Source organism: Mus caroli, chromosome 3 (assembly GCF_900094665.2).
Source record: "Mus caroli chromosome 3, CAROLI_EIJ_v1.1, whole genome shotgun sequence".
Lineage (NCBI taxonomy): Eukaryota > Metazoa > Chordata > Mammalia > Rodentia > Muridae > Mus > Mus caroli.
This window is the reverse complement of record NC_034572.1, coordinates 95215829-95237369: the sequence shown is the minus strand read 5'-3', so window position 1 is coordinate 95237369 and position 21541 is coordinate 95215829. Positions and strand designations below refer to the sequence as shown.

At 48.8% G+C, this 21541-nt stretch overlaps 1 protein-coding gene across 3 annotated transcripts in view; it reads left to right on the top strand.

The window, feature by feature from the left end:
- Window positions 1-3192: 3192 nt before the first annotated feature.
- Ptgfrn (prostaglandin F2 receptor inhibitor) overlaps window positions 3193-21541 on the top strand; it is a 70879-nt gene continuing 52530 nt past the window's right edge. For 2 of the 3 annotated variants that reach the window (XM_029475489.1, XM_021158115.2), the window contains exon 1: window positions 3578-3803. In XM_029475489.1, coding sequence (XP_029331349.1) covers window positions 3755-3803 — 49 coding nt within the window. In that variant the 5' untranslated portion in view covers window positions 3578-3754. Of the gene's footprint in view, window positions 3270-3577; window positions 3804-21541 lie in introns of those variants that run through there. The other variant, XM_029475488.1, reaches the window with a different exon arrangement.

Genomic DNA, 21541 nt, shown 5'->3' with positions numbered 1-21541 from the left:
CAGCTTGAGTCCCTAGGAACACCATCTTTAACATTTCCCACCTTGATCTTTTAGGGCAGCAGAAAGGATAAGAATTGGTAGTGTAGGGGAGCAGAGGGGGGTCACAAAGCATGAGCAGGCCTCGAGCCAACTGCTTCACCCCCTTCCTTTTTCTGTCAGAAGGGCAGCCGCAGCTTACCAGAGCTTACAGAATCACCAACTCTCACTCTTCAAGGCGTGGGCTTCCCTTCTCCATCATTCGCTCTGTTTTAAAAACTCTAATTCCATTTTCTAATTCTACCATTTATGCTTCCCCCCTTTCTCTTTCTCTCCTCCCCCCCACCCCCCACCATCTTTCTGTTGCTGAAGAATGAGCCCGTAGGCAAGTATCTTACCTCTAAGCAATGTCCCCAATCTTTACATTTCTCTTAGGTTAGTAATCCCTTAATTTCCATGGAAATGCTACCTCCAGGCACAGAAGAAAGTTTTGAATGAAAGCAATTACTGGGATAAAATGTTTTGATAGAATACCCCATTTTCCCAAATACCTACTACCATGGAGGTCAGAGTCATTTGGAGGCTACGTATAGGCTGTTGGCAGTAACAGGGTAAACCTACCACATCTGGATGAGTCTTAAGAAAAATTGGTAAACTCATTTATTTGGGAACCTTTTAAGACTTGCATTCTCAAAGTGAAACCACACAGTGTTTTTGTTTTGTTTTGCTGAATTTCACTAGGAAAACCTGTTTCAGATGAGGGAATGTGAGGACCTTTGTAGGCTATTCAAAGGGCATGGCTGCAAACAGCTGTTTATTATCAGGTACTAATAAAGGGTGGTTGGGACTGGTGCCCTTGATGGCTGCTGAGTGAAACCCAAGCTGGGATTCATCCACCTTGAGGGTGGGGGAGGGTTAATTAGGATTACTAGAAAGTGAGTCTTGTTGCCTCTGGCAAACCTGTACAGGAACCAAACAGAACCACAGGTTGGGGCAAGGGGCTTACTTGTGTAGAAAGTTACTCACTGGCAAATAAATGCCTGTCCCAGGAAGATGAAAGGAGCTGCTGTGGGCCTCTGTGGCAGGTGCGGGGCTTCCTAGTCGGAAACATTGTATCTATTGGTAGTAAGCGCAAGGGATGGTAATAGGACCAAGTGCCTGCTGTCGTTAATTTGTGCTTATTTTCTGCTACATCAGTGGCTCATTGTGGATTCTCATGATAACAGCTGACTGGTTGCCAATCAGTCAGCTGACAGCCTGGATCCACTTAAGTCTTCTTTGCACTTGCCTTGCCTGGATAGTCTCGTTTATTCCTACCAGTTCAGTTGCTCACCACAGTTATTACCATGATTATAAAATGTTCCATTAGTTTAATAATACTTGGGTGCTGGGATGGGAGGAGAGACTGATTCCCCTCCCCCTCCCATCATGTTATGTGTACAATTACTGTAAGGCCCTCCATGTAGGTCCCATCTAGCGAGTTCCTGGACTGCCTGACTTACTATACAGTTAAGCTTTGGGGAAGTCAGTGAAAAAATGTCTCCAGTACTGACCGGTTCCTGGGTGGGTCGTGACTGGATTTTGCACCTGCTGCCACACCCACTAAATTACCCTGTAGGCTATGGGCACTGGCAGCAACTGACTCACCAGGGCTGCAGTTCCAGGGTCTAGCTCAGAGTCTCTTCTCTGACGGCATGTGGAAGGCTTTCCAAGGTCCAGATTTTTGTCTGTTAAACAAAGGGCACAGAACTCCTCTCCAGCGAGGAGGGGATGCAAGTTGACAATGCATCAGCCTCTTAGATCCTCCAGTTATTAGGCAGAGGTGGAAGCAGTATACATAGTGTGCTGAGCTGACTGTGATCAAGTGATAAAATGTGCAGGCCAGACGCTAAGCATCCTGGGTGGTAAGAAACCGGAAAGATTGATGAGCTGAAGTCTGAGCTGCTGGAAGAGCCAAGCCTTGCGTTTTCCCGTAGTTCCAGCATATTTCAAAACTTAACATGAGGCTCATATTCAGGCTTGATAGAATGGAAAGAAACAAAAGAAAATTGACCTTCCTACAAAAATTCTGGGAAAAAGAACAACAGGAGCATGGATGGGGGTGGGGGAAACTCTGGGAAAGGCTTGGTGGCAAGACAGAAATTAAAAGAAAAAAAAAAAAGATTGAGGCGGAAATATACTCAACACCAAAGTTACCATACCATTTTATCTCTGTTTAATTGTTACCACTTTGTGACAGTAAGTGAACCTCCATTGTTGAACCACCAGGAATTTGTTTATTTTGGTCTTTTGAAACAGGGTCTCACGTAGCCCAAGCCCGCCTTTATCTCTGTTTGAAGCCAGGGACAGATGACCTTGAGCCCATCCTGCCTCTACCTACAGAGTGCAGTGGAGGTCACCATGCCTGGCTGGGAATAAATTTTTAAGAGTCTCTTTCGGAAGGGTTCACACCTGGCCAGTCAGTCTCATGTCAGACGTTGGCAGAAACGAGAAACGAGAAACGCTTGTGGAAATCAGAGCAAGCCTAATGTTCTGCAGCTTCCCCAGGAACATCTGTGATTTGTTTTACAAATATTAATGAAAGGCCCGGGCGACGGAGGGGGTCACTGGATACCAGTGAGCCTTTCTGAATGTCTGATTCATCCTTGGGAAGTTTTAAACAAGGAACGCTGATCACCGCTCCCCCCCCCCCCCAGGGCTGTGGAGTCTTTTGTATTCAAATCCAAAGCACAAAACTCTATTGTGGGAGGAAAAAGAGTCTTTAATGGAAACCCAGTTGTGTCCACTTAAAGCAATGAATATAGTCTCAGGCGGCAGACATACCATTTGAAGCACTATGGCTAATAATAGATGGTGTGGGTTTTCTTTTCTTTTATGGGTACCTTCGTTGGAAGTTGTTCTAATTAGTACCACAGGGACCCTGGAGAGGAGGGACGTGGGCCAGGAAGGAGGCAGGCCCACCCAGCTACAGGGTGGTGGGTTAGAGCCTTGTTGAATTTGATGCTTGGCTGAGAGTCCCTGGCCAACTCTCCCAAGCACATCAGGCCTCTGGACCATGAGGGGGTGGGAATTCACTGCCTTTGAAGCTCTTTCATTCCTATCTGTGTAATTATTTTTAGCAAGGGCTAAGCAGGTGGCTGGTGGCATGCTTAGCTGGAGACCAGAGGGTGTACGTGTGGGTTGCTGGCTGCGAGACACTCGTGGGGATTCCACCGCGAAGGAATGCCGGGCGTCCCCGGATAGGGCCCAAAAGATGAGGTTTCCAGACAAGTCTTCCAGGCCAACTTTTAAAGGTCGGAGGAAAGTTTTTCGAGGGTTGGGGGCCCGAGGGGAAGGCTGAGTGGGCTCGGGCGTCTCCTCCCCTTTAAGCGGGTGGCCCCAGCGCCTCCTCCGTTACCTGGAGCGGGGAGGGGCTTGGGAAAGTTTGTGTTTGTTGCTGGCAAAGCGCCGGGTGGGAGGCGCGGGCGGGCGGACGCCACGGCTCTTCCCTTTTGCTTTCGGGAGGCGGTCCGGGCTGCTGCGCCCTGGGATCGGCGAGGCCGGCTCCGGGGCCCGGCGGCTGGCGGAGGGCGGGAGAGGAGGAGGAGGAGGAGGGCCGCGACGAGCCAGGTGCGCACGTCCGCGCCGGCGCTGGGCTCGCTCGGCCGGCGGGGAGAGCGGAGCAGGCGCGCGGCCCGGCGGAGCAGCCGACTCTGGAGCAGCCGGAGCTGGAGGAGGAGGAGGAGGAGCGGCGGCGGGGAAGGAGGAGGAGGCGGAGAGTCGCTCCGGCCGGCCGAGCATGGGGCGCCCGGCGCCGAGGCCGCTGCTGCTGGCGCTCCTGTCGCTGGGTGAGTGCGCGTGGGGCGCGGCGGGGCGCGGTGGGGCGCTGGGTCCCGGGGGGGCGCGGCTGCCGCTCGGGGCCTGGGGCACCCGGGGCGCCCGGGGCGGCTCCCGGGAGACCGGGATCGGAAGCGCCGGGCCGCCGGCCGGGCGGGGAGCGATGTGGGGCCGATCGGAGCCCGGTGCACATCCTCCTGGGCCCGCGCTCCGGGTATCCGGAGCCGCCCGGCCTGACCGAGCCGGGTCCTCACGTGTGCCGGGGGAGTGGCTCGTGGCCGGTTCTCCCACAGCGCTCTCTACCTGTTGGCCACCGGGAGCCGGGCTCACCTTGAACTCCCGGCCCCGGAAGGTGCGGGCGGCCCCGGCCCGCGTACCCGGCTGGGCGGAAATGTGAGCCTTTGCTGTGTCCCGCCATAGCCGAGGCCGGTCGGGATCTCTCTTCACTCGCTAGCCCATGCTGAGTTGCTTTTCCAGGGAAGCAAGAGAATCCAACTTCCTCCCACGAAGGTCACTGGGTAGCCCAGCGTTACTGTGACAGTCTTGTACCATCCCTGCCATCTAGCCAAATCTGCCTCAGTGTTGCCTTCCAGCGTCTCTTGAAGCTAGCTAGGCTCGGATTTATACACAAAGACCCGAGAGCCCAGCTTTTCCAACTTTTCTACCTGTTACTTCCCTCGTTACTGCCCCTTTCTCCTTTACCCTCTGGAAACCCTTGGTGCCTCTCAGTGGTTTGGCCCAGTATCCCCTCACCCACCCATGGAATCTTTCCTGGGCTCCCCCCCCTCCATTTTCCATTCACTCCTTACACAGACACCATCTTCACGTAGATACACAGGGTGATCTTAAACAGCCACTTGATGTATTTATTTAATGCCTGCCTTGGTTCAGGAAGGCAGAGATCCCCAAGTGTGGTTATATGCGTGGTTCCCTGTGACCAGTGTCATCTAGGACAAGCAGAATTCCAGACCCAGCCCTGGGTTCCCTTCCAAGCCCCTGCAGAAGATGTATCTCAAGCTTTCCCAGAGCACGTGGTGTGTGTTGTCTATCCCAGCCAGGCCTCAGCTGCACTGGGGCTAAATGACTGCACTTCTGATGGTGTGAGGATCCCCGTGGGGACCTCCCTCCACCACTCCCCTTCTGCTGGCATTAGGACTTTACTGTCCCAGCCCCCCATGAGTCCTGGCTGCCTGCGAACTAGCCTTTCTGGCTGCTACTGTGATACTTCACCTCAGAGGGGTTTTCTGGAAATGACTCCCTCCAAGAACTCCCCTAGACATAATTCTCCAGCCACAACCCATGTACAGAAAACATCCAGTGGTCTTCTGTGGTTTCTGATCTGCTAGGCATCAGTCTTTGTAAGTTGTGTATTTGTTGCATATTGCTAGGGACAGTCGCCACCATTTAATTGGCTTATATGGCTGGGTCAAGCAGGACCGTGGCCTGTGATTGCACAGATTGCTTGGGCACCACTCCCATCTGCTACTCACTTTGTGGTTTGTGTGACTGACTCTCCCTAGAGTGGTCAGTGTATAGTCTGTGGGTGAACCAGTTGAGAGGGTAGCATGAGGTAGAAGTTTAAAAAGGATGCCCTTGGGGGCCTGGGGTTGTAGCTCTGTGCTTGTTTATCTTTGCCAAGTTTTGGATTCCATTCCTCAGACCAAGTGAATAAATAAACCATAACCAACAGCCCAGGGTCGGGAACGCACAGCTTGGGGGAATGAATCATGGTGGTATACCTGTGCATCCAGCCTTGATGAGACTTAAAGACTTTTGGATGTGACTGTGACTGCCCTGTGCAGATTCACCTAACAATTTCTGAACCATTGATGTGCCATCTACAAACTCTGCCCCTGGATACCTCACTAGGTGCAGCTTCAGCCTGACCTCTGAGGCAGCTTCCCAGTGTAGCATCATTTTCCACATCCATTGAGCCTGGAAGTGGAGTGTGTTCATAGGCAAGATGGTCTTCCCTTGGGTCTTGCTGCCGGAACGGAATCGTGAAGTTGCTGCTACTTGTATGGTAACCCCTCTGTGGGCTTCGCCTGAACCCCAGCCCAAGCACAAGTTCAGACTGTGTCCATCCTTCTGATTCCCCTGTTGTAGCCAAGGCCTTGGGGGCTCCTTACGAAGACAACTTCTGACTCCTCGACTGACAGGTTTTCTCCAGCTCTCCTCTAAGGTCACCATTTTCCTAACGGATGATTTTGGGGTTCGCACCAGTGTGCATTGAGCTCTTGTGACTTTTCTTGAAGGAGATAGAGGTCCCTTGTGCTTGCTTTCTCCTCTTTCTGCTTTAGAGATTTCATTCTAAGCACCTGTTTGCTACTCTTCACGGAATCTGTTGCACCTTCTAGCCTGCCTGCCACCTCTCTTCCCTGTCTAAGACCCTCTGCCTCTGAAGCTCACTTCTTGAAGCTTTCTCACTAAGCCCCGACCAGTGGGCCAGACTCACTCAGCCCCAGCCGGCAGTGACCAAGGTATAGCACCGCACTGGGTGCTTGACTGGGCTGTTGTAGACAGTGGTAAAAACAGTTTATTGACCCCAGCTCAGCACTTGGGGGGGGGGGTGGAGGGCGGGAAGGAAGGGGTTCATTTTGACTTGGTGTTTGGAGTTGCTTTTACCTAAGAGGTGACATATGAGCTGAGCCTCGAGAATAATTAGGATTTTGGAAGAAAGGATAGAAGAGCATCCCAGGGCTTGGGGAAAAGCATAAAGTGTGGGTGAGTGAAGTGCACTGCTCCTTCAGAAATGGCACCCGAGTTGTTCCATGAGTTGGGAGGAGGGAGAGAGAAAGATGACTGGTGAGGTAGGGGGTGTTAGGGGAGGTGTGGAGCGGTCTGAATTGTGAAATTTTGGCGCCTTGTAGGTGGCCAGGCAGCCTTTGTCTTATGTCCATGGCTCCCGTTCCCAAGTCTTACATCCCCACCTGATTATCCTCCAGAGGCAGGACCCCATTGGTCTTGCTCTCTCTCTATTCTCTTAATATTAGGCTGTACAACTCTCATACATAGGATGTGTTTGACTAACTGAGCACATATAGATGGGTATCTCCTTTTCTTATTTTATTATTTGTGGGTAGCCATGAGAGTCATTAATAGATTCTCTACATCTTTTTTAAAAATGCAAATCTGCTAAGATAGCTTTTAAATGACAAAGGTATCACACCTATATTTTCAAATTCAATTGCTGTAAAAGGGTATTATGCTAATTAGGTAGGCTGTTCTGCCTTAATTGCACAATTCTGGCGCAGTGGTTCAAACATTCCCCCCACCCCCAACTGTGGAGTGCTTCTGAGGGAGAGTTTGGGTAGGCCCTTGTTTCACACAGCCCTCTGGTCCCAGGTTGGTGACCATCCTGGTTTTCAGGATCACTTTATCTGTCATCCTTACTTTTCCAGCCCCACAAAGGAGGGAGACAGCTTGGATATTATAATGGGTACTTCATGGGCAAAGCCTGGAAGTGACATCATTTCTGTGTGTATTCCATTGGAGACAATTTAGTTCCATGTCACACTAGCTGCAAGGGAAGCTAGAGAACACAGCGAAACCTGGCAGCCATCTGCCAGCTACCGTGGAAAACAGAAGGATGGATTTGGGGTTTGGAGACACCAAGAAGTCTCATGGAGGATGCATGACACAAGATAAACTTCGTCTTTTTTTTTTTTTTTTTTTTTGGTGGTGCTAAGGAATGAACTGGAAGCTTGTACACTTTACTACTGAGCCTCACCCTCAGCCTTATTCTTCTCTAGTGGCTTCTGTAAGGCCTCTGTGCACCTGGCAGGCACAGGGCACCGGTAGCTGTCACTTGAAAGTTAGGATCTGTCAGTCATTCAGATCTTGGGAAAGACTCAGTTATATTCTCCTTATAAATGATGAGGAACTAGGTACCCAGAGTGGTGAAACAACATGTTCAGTCATAGCAGGACTCTATCCCGTGGGTGCTAAGGATCAGCTGGCCGTTGTTCACTGTGCCCGTGTGCTGCCCATTGTTTGAGATTTAGATGAAGAAAAGATGATCGTGGTCAGAATACAAAGCTGGAATTAAAAATAGGATCAGGGGTGTGTGGGGCCCAGGTGCAATGCAGAAGGGAGTAATGGTGTCAGCATGCACCTCTCAGGTGTGACAACCTGCAACCTTGCAGGTCCTCATTGCCTGCTCAGAGGAATGGGGCTCAGACGAAGCCTGCTGCTGCTGCTCCACAGGGCACTGCGTAAGGAGGAAGGCTCGCAGGAGAAACACGCGTGAATCCCTCTAGCTTAAACAGCCTTTGAAGTGCTGTGGTCTTCAGAGATTTCTTGGCACTTATTTCAGTCTTGTTAACAGAATTCCTGTATCTGCCAAGCTGATTAATGCCTGCCCTGGCTATAATTATTCTTATTAGCCTGCTGGATAGGAGCGGTAGTTGTCAGTGATATTCCTTACAAGGCAGTCGGGCTAGGCGGCTTTTATATGGCTATTTGGTTTTAGCGATGAGCTGCTGAGCTGATTTTTCTCCTATAGATGATTCTATATGTATGGATTGGCGCTGCGTCTGGCAGGGAATAAAGTGTGGGCTTGTCTGTCGGAGTGTGTCTGTGTCTCACTTTATCAAATGAAGTTGGTAGAAGCTGTCAGGACCAGTTCATAGCTGTTTGCTTTAATTGCATTGGTTTCTTTAAGGCAGGGCTGCTGGGCCATTTGACTCTGCTATGGGAAAATCACTCGAACTGGCAAAAAAATTCTAAATAATTTATCTTCTGGAAAAGGCGAAATGCTAGAGTTGGCAGAGTTGGTGATGGTTACCCCCTTTGTCCCCCAACACACACACACACACACACACACACACACACACACACACAGAAACTGTAGTATTGGGGAAGGAGCAGACTCAGACCCAGTGGCAAATGCATCACATACTAGCAGTGTGATTCCCAGGAGACAAGACAATGGAAATGTGTGTTTATGCTCTTTGAATGTTTATTTCACTCAGTGTTCCCTGAATGTTTGTGCTGGGTGATGGAGTTGCTATGTGGCATGATTTAAGTTTAAGCATTCCAAGGCTCTACCTGCAGCCTGTTTTACACCTTCACGAGCAGCTGGAACGTGGAAGCGCCAGCATCACTTGGAATGTTTCAGGGGACCGAGGGACCACGTTTCGGATGCTGTTCTGTCTTGGGTGAATCTGGCTGAGAACATTAAAGAGCGGAGTCGTGCTCACAGGTTCAAGGTCCATTGCAGAAGGCGTGCTGCCATGGAATCTAAATGACATAGAAGCACTTTGCAGCCGGATAGGTTACTTCTCAGACTTTAAAGGCGATCATGAGCCAAGAATATGTTGGAAACGGCTCTTCCTTGTTCTTGTTTAAAGCTGGACTAGGCCAGCACATTGCAGCCTGTGGGCCAGGGTAAGGAATCCCTGTCAGTTTCATGAGGGTTGCAGGTGCATCAGGATTTCTGGTGTGTGGACCCTGGGAGCTCACCATCAGAGGCCACCTCCAGGCCCTTGAGCCTGCGTGTGCAGTGGTAAAGGCGAGCAGATACCACGTTCACCTAGGGAACCTCGGCTCTCCCATCCCTTCCTCGGCATGAGCCGTTTGAAAGTGGAAATGGAGTCAGATTTGCTAGTGTCTACTAGTAATCTCAGTTTGGGGAGGCAGAAGCAGGAAGATTGAGAGTTCAAGGCTAGCTTAGGCTGTCTAGCAAGACTTTAGGGGGAAAAAGAAAAGAAAACAAAGAAGGAAGGAAGGAAGGAAGAAGGCAAGTAGCTAGTGATACATGCATGGTGTGCAGCTCATCTGTGACCCTGAGCCAGTGTCGTTTACGTAGATCGGGCATCTTGAGTGCTGAGGCGTCTGAAGTGAGCAGAGCAGGGCAGATTCAGCTCTACCCTACATGGCAGCACAAGGTGTATTAGATGTGGGATTAGGATCTTCACAGAAAGTGGGTGAAAGAGTTGGGTTGGCAGCAGGTGAGCAGGGAAAGTTCTAGAAGTCATCATCCTAGGATTGGGCAAAGAGCCAGCAGAGTATCCTATTGGGAACGAAGCAGAGCCGCGTGGGAGCTGGCTTGCTAAACAGGGAGTGGAGGCGGAAAGTGCTGCTGCAAACCAGAAGGATGGAGAGAAAAGTGTGGGCCTGGTGTGGAGGTTCGTGGTAAGCATAGCCCTCACGAGGTTGCCCTTGGGCTCGGGACACTAAAGTTTGACTGTGTAGTAAAGGTGGGGTTGAGAACAAGAGCTCAGGGGTGAACAGGTAAGGAGGCTCTTGACTCAGAGGCTGTCACCGGCCTCCCCAAGGGGGTGCCAAGTAGAAGAACAGTGCGAGGTGGTACCTGTTCAGTAGGATCCGGGAGACACCAGCATGTGGAAGAGCCGCCTGGGGAACGGGCTGGACTCCACAGCACAGGGGCAGTGAGGTTGGAACTCAGGGAGAGTCCCTGGCTCTGCATGGTCCAAACAGAGATGAGGAGGTGCAGGCAGGGTTTTGGAGGAGTGGTGTAGTGTGGAGCACGGTCCCTGCATCCTCTTAGCTGGTGCCACTCTAGAATGTCACCATCGTCCCCAGACATTGTAGGGAGAAGTTTTCTGTATGTCTCATTTCTTCTCTGCATGTTTAAAGTTTCTGGGTGTTATCTAATGTCTGGATCAGTAGAGTTAACTTTCTCCCAGATGGCTGTTTTTATGTGTTCTGAGTGTGTATGCATGCATGTGTGTCTATGGTGTGTGCGTGTCTCTGTGTGTTTGTCTCTCTGTGTGTGTGTGTGTTTATGTGTGTGACTCGCTGGCCTGTAAGCCCCAGGTTTCCATCTATCTTTACCACTCTGGTCCTGGGGTTACAAATGTGCATCACGCCTGGCTTTTTACATGAGCGCTAGGAATCAGACTCAGGTCTTCTTGGTTGCATAGCAAGCACTTCGTTTACTGAGCCAGCTCATTAGCTCCCTTGGGTGACTCTTTGAAAAATTATAAAAAAATAATAAAAAATTTAAAAACGAAAAAGAAAAGAGTAAAGGAAAGAAAAGTGGTGGTGGACATCCCACCCAAGGCTTGGTGCACGCTAGGCAAGTGCTCCACCTCTGAGCACCAGGCTCTGCCCATCTCTTTTCTGTTTATAGTACCTAAGGAGCCTTCAGTGATTTGTTACAGACATCCATTACATTTCTATACCTAGTACCCTTCCCATCCCACCCCAACTCTGGGTTGAAAATGACCTCCATGGAGAACAAAGACTGGGTTTAGGCTTTGGAACCAACCAACCCTCCTTTGAAGTCTGCCTCCTGCACTGTGGGCCTTAGACAAGTTTCTCTGCTACTTTGAACCTCACTTTCCATTTCTGGAAAATGGGCAGAATTCCTCTCTTGTAGGATTGTCATCAGTGTAAACATTATGTTTAAAATGCAGATGTTCCAGTCGGTGCATATACATTTCAAGTGTGGCCTGGGAGCACAGCTGCGCCTGGACTCTCCCAATCGAGTCTAGTGTGCTGAGTCTGAATCGGCGTTTGAGCAGGATTCCTAGGAGGCCTGGATGCTCTAATGAGTGGGGTATTCTAGTCTTCAAGGAGGCTTAGCACACAGAATAGACGGCTGCATGGCTTTCCCAGTGAGTGCTGAGGTAAAGGTCATGGTCAGAGGCAGTGAGCACGGTGGGTTAGTGCTGGGCTTGCTGGACGTGGGAGGCATGAATTAGCACTGAAGGACGGGGTAGTGTGGGCATACGGCGGAAGTTGCCAGCCTGCTTTTGTGTTTAATCCACCAAATTTGGCACGTAGGAGGAATGACATCATGCCTTTCCATGGAATGAGGTTAGAAGGATGGGGGACCAAGGACTCAGAGCCTCGGAGAACATCACAGGGAAGGTGGCCAAGGAGGTCAAGTAGGACAGACAGGTGAATGAGACTTCAAGGCTTGATGGCTCTGCAGAAGGCTTTGAGGGTCCACAGTCTAGAGTCTCCAACAGAGAATCTGTGGGATGATAGATGGGACAGCCGCTCATCAAGGAAGCATTTAACTAGAGCCTTTCTGCTGCTTTGGTCAGTTTAGTGCTAATACCAGACTAGGGTTGCCCTCGGATGCTTAGGCAAGAGCCGTGTGACTTCCTAGAAGCCTCCGTCCTGGGTATGGAAGGAAATGGTGACAACTGCTGATTATGATACCCTAGCCTTGCCACCTTCTCTGTGGTGGTTGGCTCGTAGCAGGCATTGCACTTTCCACGTATTGACTTGTTGAGTAGGCTTTGTAACCACACCAGGTTGGTAGTGTTCTTATCCCGACCATTAGATGAAGAGACTGAGGCACCTGTGAGGTAAATTGCTCAGGGTCATATTGTAAGTGACAGAACTGCAGGAACTAAAGCTCACACATCATTTGGATGGATCTCTGCACTTAGGAAGGAGTTGATACAAGCAGCTAATATGTGCTAACAATCCTCTCACTGTCTTTTAAGACCAGAGGCTTGGATTCTGGCTTTGTTCTATCTCCTCACTGGTTTCTTGACCTTGAACAAATTGCTGAGTAGCTCTTAGCCCCTGTAATAAGGATTAGTTTAGCTGGTTCTGAAAGGCTCCCCTTCTATCTCCAGACTCCTTTGAGCATGCCGACTCCTGCCGTGGGCCATATGGGTCTCTTGGTTGGCCCTGGCTTTGCTGGCCCATTGCCATCTTCCCCAGCACTGCTCAGGTCTGCAGCCCATGCCTTGGTGGTGTTTCTCACTGGCCTGGGGCTGGCCAATGGTTGGTGCCACCAAGACTGGATATTGTCTGCTCGTCTCACCGTGTATCAGCAACTACTCCTCATCCCAGCCCATTTCCTATGCTGTGAGATGGTGTCTCTTTCTAGGTTCTCTAGAGTTCTGGGGTAGTTATCGCCAGGCCATCTGGGCTTCCAAACTGATTGTTAGGTTAAAAAAAAAAAAAAAACCCAAAGGATAAAATCCATATAGCATTTCAAAGTGGCCCATGCTTAATTGTATTACTGTCTTCTATTTGTAGTTGGTGGAAGTTTAGATTGAGGATATGTGATGTTAGTAGGTTGGAACTGTGTGATTAAGTCTCAGCCTTCAGAAATGTAACTGGTATTGTTTTCTACCTTTATCCTTCGGGTCTCCTACGGAGCCTGATTGATGGCTCTGCCCTCCAGGAGTGTGTTTGCACTTGTACATGTTCCCAGCCGGTGCCCTCTCCCTGTTTATCTCCCTCTCCCTCTCTCCTTTACTGCTCTCAGCTTCTCTCCTCCCTCCCACCCACCCACACTGACTTCAAATTCATGGTCTTCCTGCTTCAGCCTCCCAAGTTCTAGGATTGCAAGCCTATATCACCACCATGTGCAGCAGGAAGGGATTTGGATATTTAGATGTGTCTAAACATTGACACCCTTCTTAAAGGGGTAGCAGAGTTTAAATTCTGACATCTTCCTCCCACATGACCTAGTAAGCTAAGTGTACCCTGCTGTTTCCCCGGGCATTTTCTTCTCTCTTGGCTGAAATTTGGCATATTGCTGGATACCATCCCACTGAGGGATGCAACCCAGAAAGCTTGTGAGATACTGGTAGGAACCTGTGCTTCTGGACTATGGCTTGAAGGACTGCCTGTTGCCCTGTCCTCCCTGGATGCTTTGAGGTGCAGTTAAGTTCAGCAGTGCTATCCTACTTGTCTGTATGCTGATATTGACCAAGAGAGACCCCTTTAGGGGTGAATTCTGTTAGCTAAGTAACTTGTTACTTTGCTCTATTCCAGAGCTAATGGAGTGGACCATGCTTTCTAAATACATTGTGTCCACTATTCTAGAGCTGACAGGGTGGGCCATGCTTTCTAAATACACAGTTTCCCTGGATGACCAGGAACAGCATCAGACTTGGTGTGGATCCAGGGTGTTGCCTCTTAGCTTATATTGCAGTGAAGAATTTCTTTTTTTAAAAAAAAAAGCACTTGGCACAGCTATTCGTTTTTCCATTTTCTGAAAGCTGGAACATCCAAATGTTTTTTTTATTTATTAGGAGACATTACAGTCTGTCATCCTTGATTGAGAAATCCATACAGTAAATCCAAGTTAAGACAACGATGCCTGACCGAGGGCTGGATACATGGCGGGTACTTTGTCATATTAGTCCGTGGGCACGACCGTGGCTTTAGAAGGAACACATGATTTGTGCCTGACTGCTAGTCTCCTTTGCAGTACAAGGCATTCCTGCTTTCCCTCTGCAGCATCGGGGAATGTTTACCATGTTCCCAACACTGTGACACATGACAAAGGAATTAAGAAAGGCAGTCCCAAGAAGAAATGGAGCCAGTTGTAACTGAACAGAGGGGTGGATCCTTCATGCTTTTAAGGATCGGCGTGAATGAGTTATTAGATGGCTGTGCATATGGGGCTGTCAGAATTAAAGGGATATATCTTGGACCAGGAGCTGTTATCATGGGAAATGTTCACAGAGCAGGTGGGCCAGCGAGTGCCACAGTGTTCAGGTAGGAAAATGACCACGGGAGGAGATGAACATGGCCAGCCCGGCATCCCATTTAGGGATTAGCTGACTTAAGCTGGGAAGGTAAGACTCCTCAGGGGCTGTGGATATTAAATTCTGGGCAGCGGAGTGGGTGGAGAGGAAGACTGTTGCAAAGTCACCCTGAAAGGTGTTGGCAGCAGCTCCAGTGCCCACAGAGCAGCCCTAGCCACATGCACACATGGCACATGAAGCCTTCTGGGACTTCCAGGAAGCAAGGCTGTTAAATGAAGGTGATAAGTCAGGCCATACGCCTATTTTTGGTTGTTTCTTACAAGGAAAACAGCTCACCAAACAATTACTGATGTTCCCCTTAGGTCGTTTAACACAGTGTTTCTTCAAAGGACTATCACCCGGAGAAGAGGCACAGATAAGTTTTAGAGGAAGGATGGGATGTTAGCAGGCTTTCTGCGGAAACAAGGTTTATATAGTCATGTAGCTTATTCATTGGAGTCCCACTTTAATAACCATTTATTCCCACAAACAGGTTTATCTGAAATATCAGTATGAGTCCCAGAAAGTACTTGGTACATCAGTAATGGGGAAGTGCTTCTCTTCGGGCACCCCTGGAGGGTCACAGAGGCAGGGAGGGTTTTTGTTCATCTCGGTGTGCAGCAGCATGAGTCTTTGTATGGTTGGATTTACGTACATGCTTAGAAAGCATCTGTGGGATATGTGCGTATTATATAGTGTTTATATGGTATACATACACACATATACAGATGTACATACAACACATACATGCACATACACCACACATGCACACACCACACATGCATACATACCACACACACGCACACACATACACATTCCACACAATGCACACACATATGTTCACACACATGCACACACATCACACAATGCACACACATTCACACACACATGCACACACACCACACAATGTGCACACACCACACAATGCGCACATACCACACACATGCACACACACATGCATACATTCCATACATATGCACACACATGCACACATACCACACATATGCACACACATTCACACACACATGCACACACACCACACATATGCACACACATTCATACACACATGCACACATACCACACATATGTACACACATGCACACATACCACACATATGCATACACATGCACACATACCACACATATGCACACACATGCATATACAGATGGTAAGAAAGTCTCCATCCTTCCTGTGGAATGCCTCTGTTTATCTCTTGGCAGCTTGTATGTAAGACACACCACTCATAGATTTTCAGTATGTATTGTCCCTTTACTGTCCCCACCCCTTCCTCTCTTTGTGGGGTTGGCATAGCCTTTCCCATCGTACCATAGCATCTGCTCCCCCCACTCCACTTCCAAGACTCCTCCTAGTGTTCACAGTGAAGAGACCAGACTTCCTTCACACCAGTGCTTGTTTCCAGCACCTTGTGGCTGGGTTGGTCCCAACCACAGACCGTCTGCTTGTCATCACTGTTGTAGCAGGCAGCCAGCTCTGAGCCACGTCTCAGGGTAGGACAGTGAAGCTGCTGCCTGAAACCCATGCCACGTCTCACTGTCTGCCTCACTCAAGCCTTTATTATCTACCCTGTGCCAGTCATTATTCTAGAACCTGGGGCACATAAGGACATAGACACGGTCCCTTGATTCCATAGCTGACAGGTTTGACATCAGTGGAGAGAGAGCTGGCATTGGAGACATGCCCAGTGATTGTTAAAGGCTGAAAGTTGAGGAGAGTTTAAGGAAGTTGGAGAGCATTTCTGCTCCTTCAGACAGAGGAGCTTTGGCAGAAAGGCTAAAAAGGCAGGTGTGTGGCTTTACTCTTTGGTGCCACTGCCAGGGTCACCCCTGGCTCTGTGCATGCCTTTCTAAAGGCTTTAGTGGCATGTCTAAGAGAGAGCCTTTCGTTAAGGCTCTGAAGCACCTGGGTACCTGGTTGTTACTACCGCAAAGTGGAGTACTGGGACATCTTGGGAGCTGGGGTTAAGAATATGGAGACTGGCAGGGTGTCACTTGCTGTGCTGCTTGCAGCTCATCTCATTGACTTTGCCAGGTGCCACACTTGCTGCAGTCAGGTGCCCTTCACTTTCTGCGAGGAGCTCGGCCAAGAGCTTGGTTGAAAATGTCTCAGTGAGGGACTGTTTCTAAAGTTAATGGGATTAAATACCTGGTCACCCACCAGGGTGAGGAGCAAAGGTTTGTGATGCCTTTGAGAGTCCAGGACCTCGGGGAGTGAGAAGTGACCACAGGTACCACACCATCAAGCTGGGCTGGGGATTTGGTGTGCAGGAAGCCATCTGTCCCTCTAGTCTCACATCCAGCGAGGGAGACTGACAGCCGGGAATGCTCATGGGTGGGCTGGCCCTATGTAGGCACCGTCGGAACACTGTCTGGGTGGGCAGGGAGGTTTCAGCAGTGTGGACTCATTTAAGCTCATTAGGTCCCGAGATTCAGTAGGTTTTGTCTGGCTGAGAGGGGGTGGGTTTTCCAAGCAGATGGAAGAATGCAGGCAAAGAAATACACTGGTTTATAAGAGCTTGTTGGCTGTTTGTTTTATTTTCTGTTTGTTTTGTTTTTTTTCTTGAGACAAGGTCTCCCTATGGAGGCCAGGCTGGTATTGAAAGCACATGATAAATCCTAATCTGGCCTCACATTTAAGATCCTTTTTTTTTTTTTATTCCAAGTGCTGGGATTACAGGTGTGTGCCCCCCCCCCCCCCCCAGAAGTTGACTTTGAATGAATAAAGAAAGCTCGCAGCTGGAGTACAGGATGACTGTAAGGGAGAGGGTGTGTTGCAAGCCTTCGAGAAGAGCCACACACATGCCATACACGTTGTCCAACACAAAGCCATAAACTTAAAGCATACTATTTGTTTTGTTTCTTTGTTTTAAGTAACTTGATCACATGCTTCCCAGATTGGACTTGATTGAGGTCATTCTCTATAAAAAGGTGGGCTATATGTAGAGTCTTTACATGGAAAAGGCTGAGTCTTGGGAAAATGTCATCTGATTAAGTCTCTCATGTCTTGTGATAGAGTTGACCACAATTATTTTTGTCTGTTTTTCAGGCTGAGACTTTCCTGAAATGCTTGTTCATAGGCCAATAGGGAGCCTATCAATTCCCATGACTCTACACACAGTGAGTCTACACAAAGAGTTTCTGAATGCAAGGCAGTTTCATTCCTGTCTTACTAGTGGCCATCTTTTCTTTAAAAGGCACACAAACTCAGAATCTTCCCATCTGACTCCTTGCATGACAAAGGCTCACACTCCCCTCTTTACTGAGCCTTATCAGGGAGGCTGGGATAGACTGCACTCCACCCCCAGTACCTTTGAACTTCCAGAACAGGTTCTAGGTCCTGCTGGAGGAGGGATGCATGAGTCAGAGGAAGACAAGACGAAAGACTGGTTTAAGAAACAGTAATACAGAATCTAACCAAGTAGGGAGTCAGGGAGTGTTACCCCGCGTTCGGCTCAGGCATCTTTGTCCCTTTGCAAGTTTAAGCCTGATGCTATCCTCTTTTCTCTTTAGATGTGTAGCTCAGAGAGGACCAGGTGTTCACACAGAACTTGGCAGGCAGTGCTGGCCAGTTTGTAGGTGGAGAGGATTGAGCATGGCTGAGTGGCAAGGGATGCTAGGCAGTGCCTGGGTCTCCAGCAGCTGTTAATTTTATAGAATGTGCTGAAGTAATCCTTGTGGATGAATAGCTGGTGCTTCAGCCTTGTCTGTGGTCCATGGTCAGAGAGACATTTTAAATCATCTTGTGTTTATTGGGTTATTCTGTCTAGTCAACGGTACAGCTTGCCTCAAGGTGGTTTTTTTTTTTTTTTTTTTTTTTTTTTGCATCTCCTTTAAAAAAGAAAATTATCATTTGGTCATATGTCATTTTTGGACCTCAGTTTCCTTATTTAATCCTCTCCTGGGTGAGTATTGAATCATGTGAGCATAGTTTACAGACTGTAGAGAGCAGTGCTGTAACCATCCAGTGGTTCTGGTTTGGTACCAAGTCCTTAAGGGCATAGATTCAGCATTTGGTTAAGTTCCAGTAGGGAGGTGGAGCTACTATGAATATTATGGGATAGGAATTTCACACAACTACCATAAGAGTCGAAGAAGTGAGGTTGAAAGGGGAGTCAGTTGGTCAGGAGCCAGTCACTGATTGGCCCTCCTGTGCTTGGGTGGGTGGGCAAGATGAAGACTGGAGAAACCAGGAACCAAGCAGTTGGAGTCTCCAGAGACTGTTTTGGGGATCTGAAGGATATCTACCTTATTGCTTACTTCTGTGCTGGCATCCAAGTACCCAGTGGTCTTGGTGGGAGGGGGGGTGGAGGGGTTGAGGGTGGGAGGGTGGGGGTGGTGCCATGGAGTCTATAAGAGCAACATCTGGCAAGAGACAGCAGACAAAGAGCAAAGACAAGCTGGGCTCAAGGGCACTTCTGCTCTGTCTCCCCCCTGCCTTAAACTTGAGGACCACCAGAGCAGAAGGCCCTTGGCTGCCCTCCTCCCTCCCAAGTCTTAGGTGAAGCTCTGTCCTGTCCAAGACCTGCCCAGAGTCACAGGGAGAGGATGACTTGGGAGAGTAGTTTGTGCTTAGCTAAGTTGACACACTCTAAGCCCCACAGTTTCATAATGCAGCATTAAAGATTTATGGCTTCAGCCTGCCACAGTCTCTCAGAGGCCCCAGAACTGGAAGCACACTGTCAGGTTGAGTTCAGTTAACTAACGGTCTAGTGTGTGTGTTCGTTGTGACCTGAGTCTGTTCCTTGGCTGTAGAGGCTCTCTGTCTCTGACAGTCTTCCGTGCCATCACTGTCTGTGATGCAGGAGGTAATGGTTAGTGGAGGCAGAGGAAGCATTGGCTGGAAAGAACCCGTTAGTTCTCATTCAGGTAGATTCAAGCCTCCTTTCTCCCTTGTGACCCAAGGAACATCGTGTGAAGGCTAAGGGATTTCTGGATATAAATGGCTACAGAGGACTGCAGGCCTGGGAACTATCACACAAGAACTATCTATTGAGAGAATCAATCAGGTTTCACTCTCTGGACCACCCTTCTTCACCCTGTGACCTGTTAGTTACGCCATCCCTTCAGCTGGACATTTCAACCTGTCTGGACCTCACTGGCTGTTCTTAACCTATGGGTCTCGATCCCTTTGGGGGTTTTGTATCAAATATCCCACATATCAGATATTTAAATTATGATCAGAACAGTAGCAAAATTATGGTTATGAAATGCCAACAAAATAATTTTATGGTTGGGGTCACCACAACGTGAAGCACTGTATTAAAGGGTTGCAGCGTAAAGAAGGTTGGAGACTACTGCCCTACTGTTTCCTTTGGAAAATGGTTTTCACTGGCTATTAGCTTCCCAAACCCTTCAGCGCAGCTGCCACCTCCAGCTTTGACTCTCATTTCCCTTCCCTGTTGTTCAGTAGAGGAGAGGACCCCAGGGTATCCCATGGCTTTCACATGTGCTCTGGGTACCCACTCTGCGTGGAGATCATTGTTGAAGCCACTCACCTTCTGTGTCTGTGTTCAGCCGCCCCGTTACCTCACCATTTCTCAAAGATGCAGTTGGCATAGTGACCCTGCATGAAGCCTCCTTCACCCCATGGAAGGGAGTGCTTGCTTCTTGTAGGCTCACAGCTCTTGTTAGCATAGTGTAATACTGTTATCCCTCAGGATGCCTGACACACCCCTCATGTGCCTGTGGCCTAGCTTGGTGTTTCTTACACTGCAGTTGTTTATTGAATTAATAATTCATATTTGTCCAGCGTATCTTAATACACTGGCCATTTTCTTGTCATGAGCAGATGCCCAACAAGAAGCAATTGAAAGAGAGGATGGGATTATTTGCGCTTGTGGATTCGGTCTGCTTGGTCCTTGATAGAGAGGGTGGCAGGCAGGTTGTTCCATGTTGGCAAGAGTGTGTATCTGGTGTTCTTCTCCATCTCACTTCTTGGTAGAACAGGAAATAGAGAGCAACCAGGAGGTGAAGCCAGAGTATACTTCCAGCTAGACCCTAACCTCTTAAAAGATTCCAAAACCATGGAGACTTAGGTGTTTAAACACATGAGCTTATAGGAGACATTGTATGTTCTAAGCACAGTAGTGAGCTCTTGACTGAACTGCTTTTTAGGAATTTTTGAGACAGGGTTTCCTCTGTGTAACCCTGGCTATTGTGGCCTCAAACTCACAGATCTGCCTGCCTCTGCCTTCCGAGTGCTGAGATTTTAGGTGTGCACAGTCGCTACCGCTGCCACCACTCGGTGGCACTTCACTGAACTTTTTTTTTTTTTTTTTTTTTAAAGCCCAATTCTAGTAGAACCATATTTGCTTTGGGATGGCATTTTTGAAGTACTGCCATGTGTGACTTTATTTCATATTCTCTGTTGGCTGTAACTTGTTTAATGTGTACACACAGCATTCCCATCACCAAGGGACTGTCTGGGTGAACATTGGCATGCTCCCCTGATGCCAAATCTCTCAGAGGCAGACTTAGGCAGACAAAGGGTTTTCATTTGTTGAGGCAGGAACTCCAGTAGAGGCATTCACTATTAAGATTTGCGAGTTTGCTTGTGTGTGTGGTCGTCTCCAGCTCACATGAGGACAGGGGGATCTTTCTAGGACTCCGCAGGCACCTGGTCTCCTGTACGGGCCTGGCCGTTTCAGTGTCTTTGATAACCGAAGCATCACCAAGTCTTTATTTCAGGGCTCAGCTTTGCCTATACCGCTGTCAACATAGCAGCCGATACATATCTTACAAATGGCTCCAATCTGAAAGCTAGATGATAAAAATTTGGGCAATAATAGGAACAGATTGCAAGAATGCTTTGTAGCTAGGCCACACTCTGCAGGTCTTGATTTAGAATAATGTTCATGATAACCTGAGAAATAAAATTATTTCCCGTGGCTATCAGGGGGAGGTGGAAAAGGATCAATAAATAAAGTTTGGTCTTTATTGTCTCGTTTCTCTTAATGATTCTAGCGGTTGCCGGTAGAACTTACTGTGGAGCACATTGCTTGTGGAGTCGTTTACCTTGAAAGCCTTGCCTGCCTGGCTTTCCCTGCCTTTCCTCAGCTGCTCCAGATAGAGGCAGGGATCCTGAAGGCATCTAATTACATTCTTGCATATTCTAAAGAGGGGAGATGGTAATCTGGAGTCAGCTCTCCATTGTTAACCATCTGCCAATAACATCGATAACATTACTTTTCGTGTTTGTGGGTGCGTGCGTGGGTGCGTGCGTGCGCGCGCGCGTGTGTGTGTGTGTGTGTGTGTGTGTGT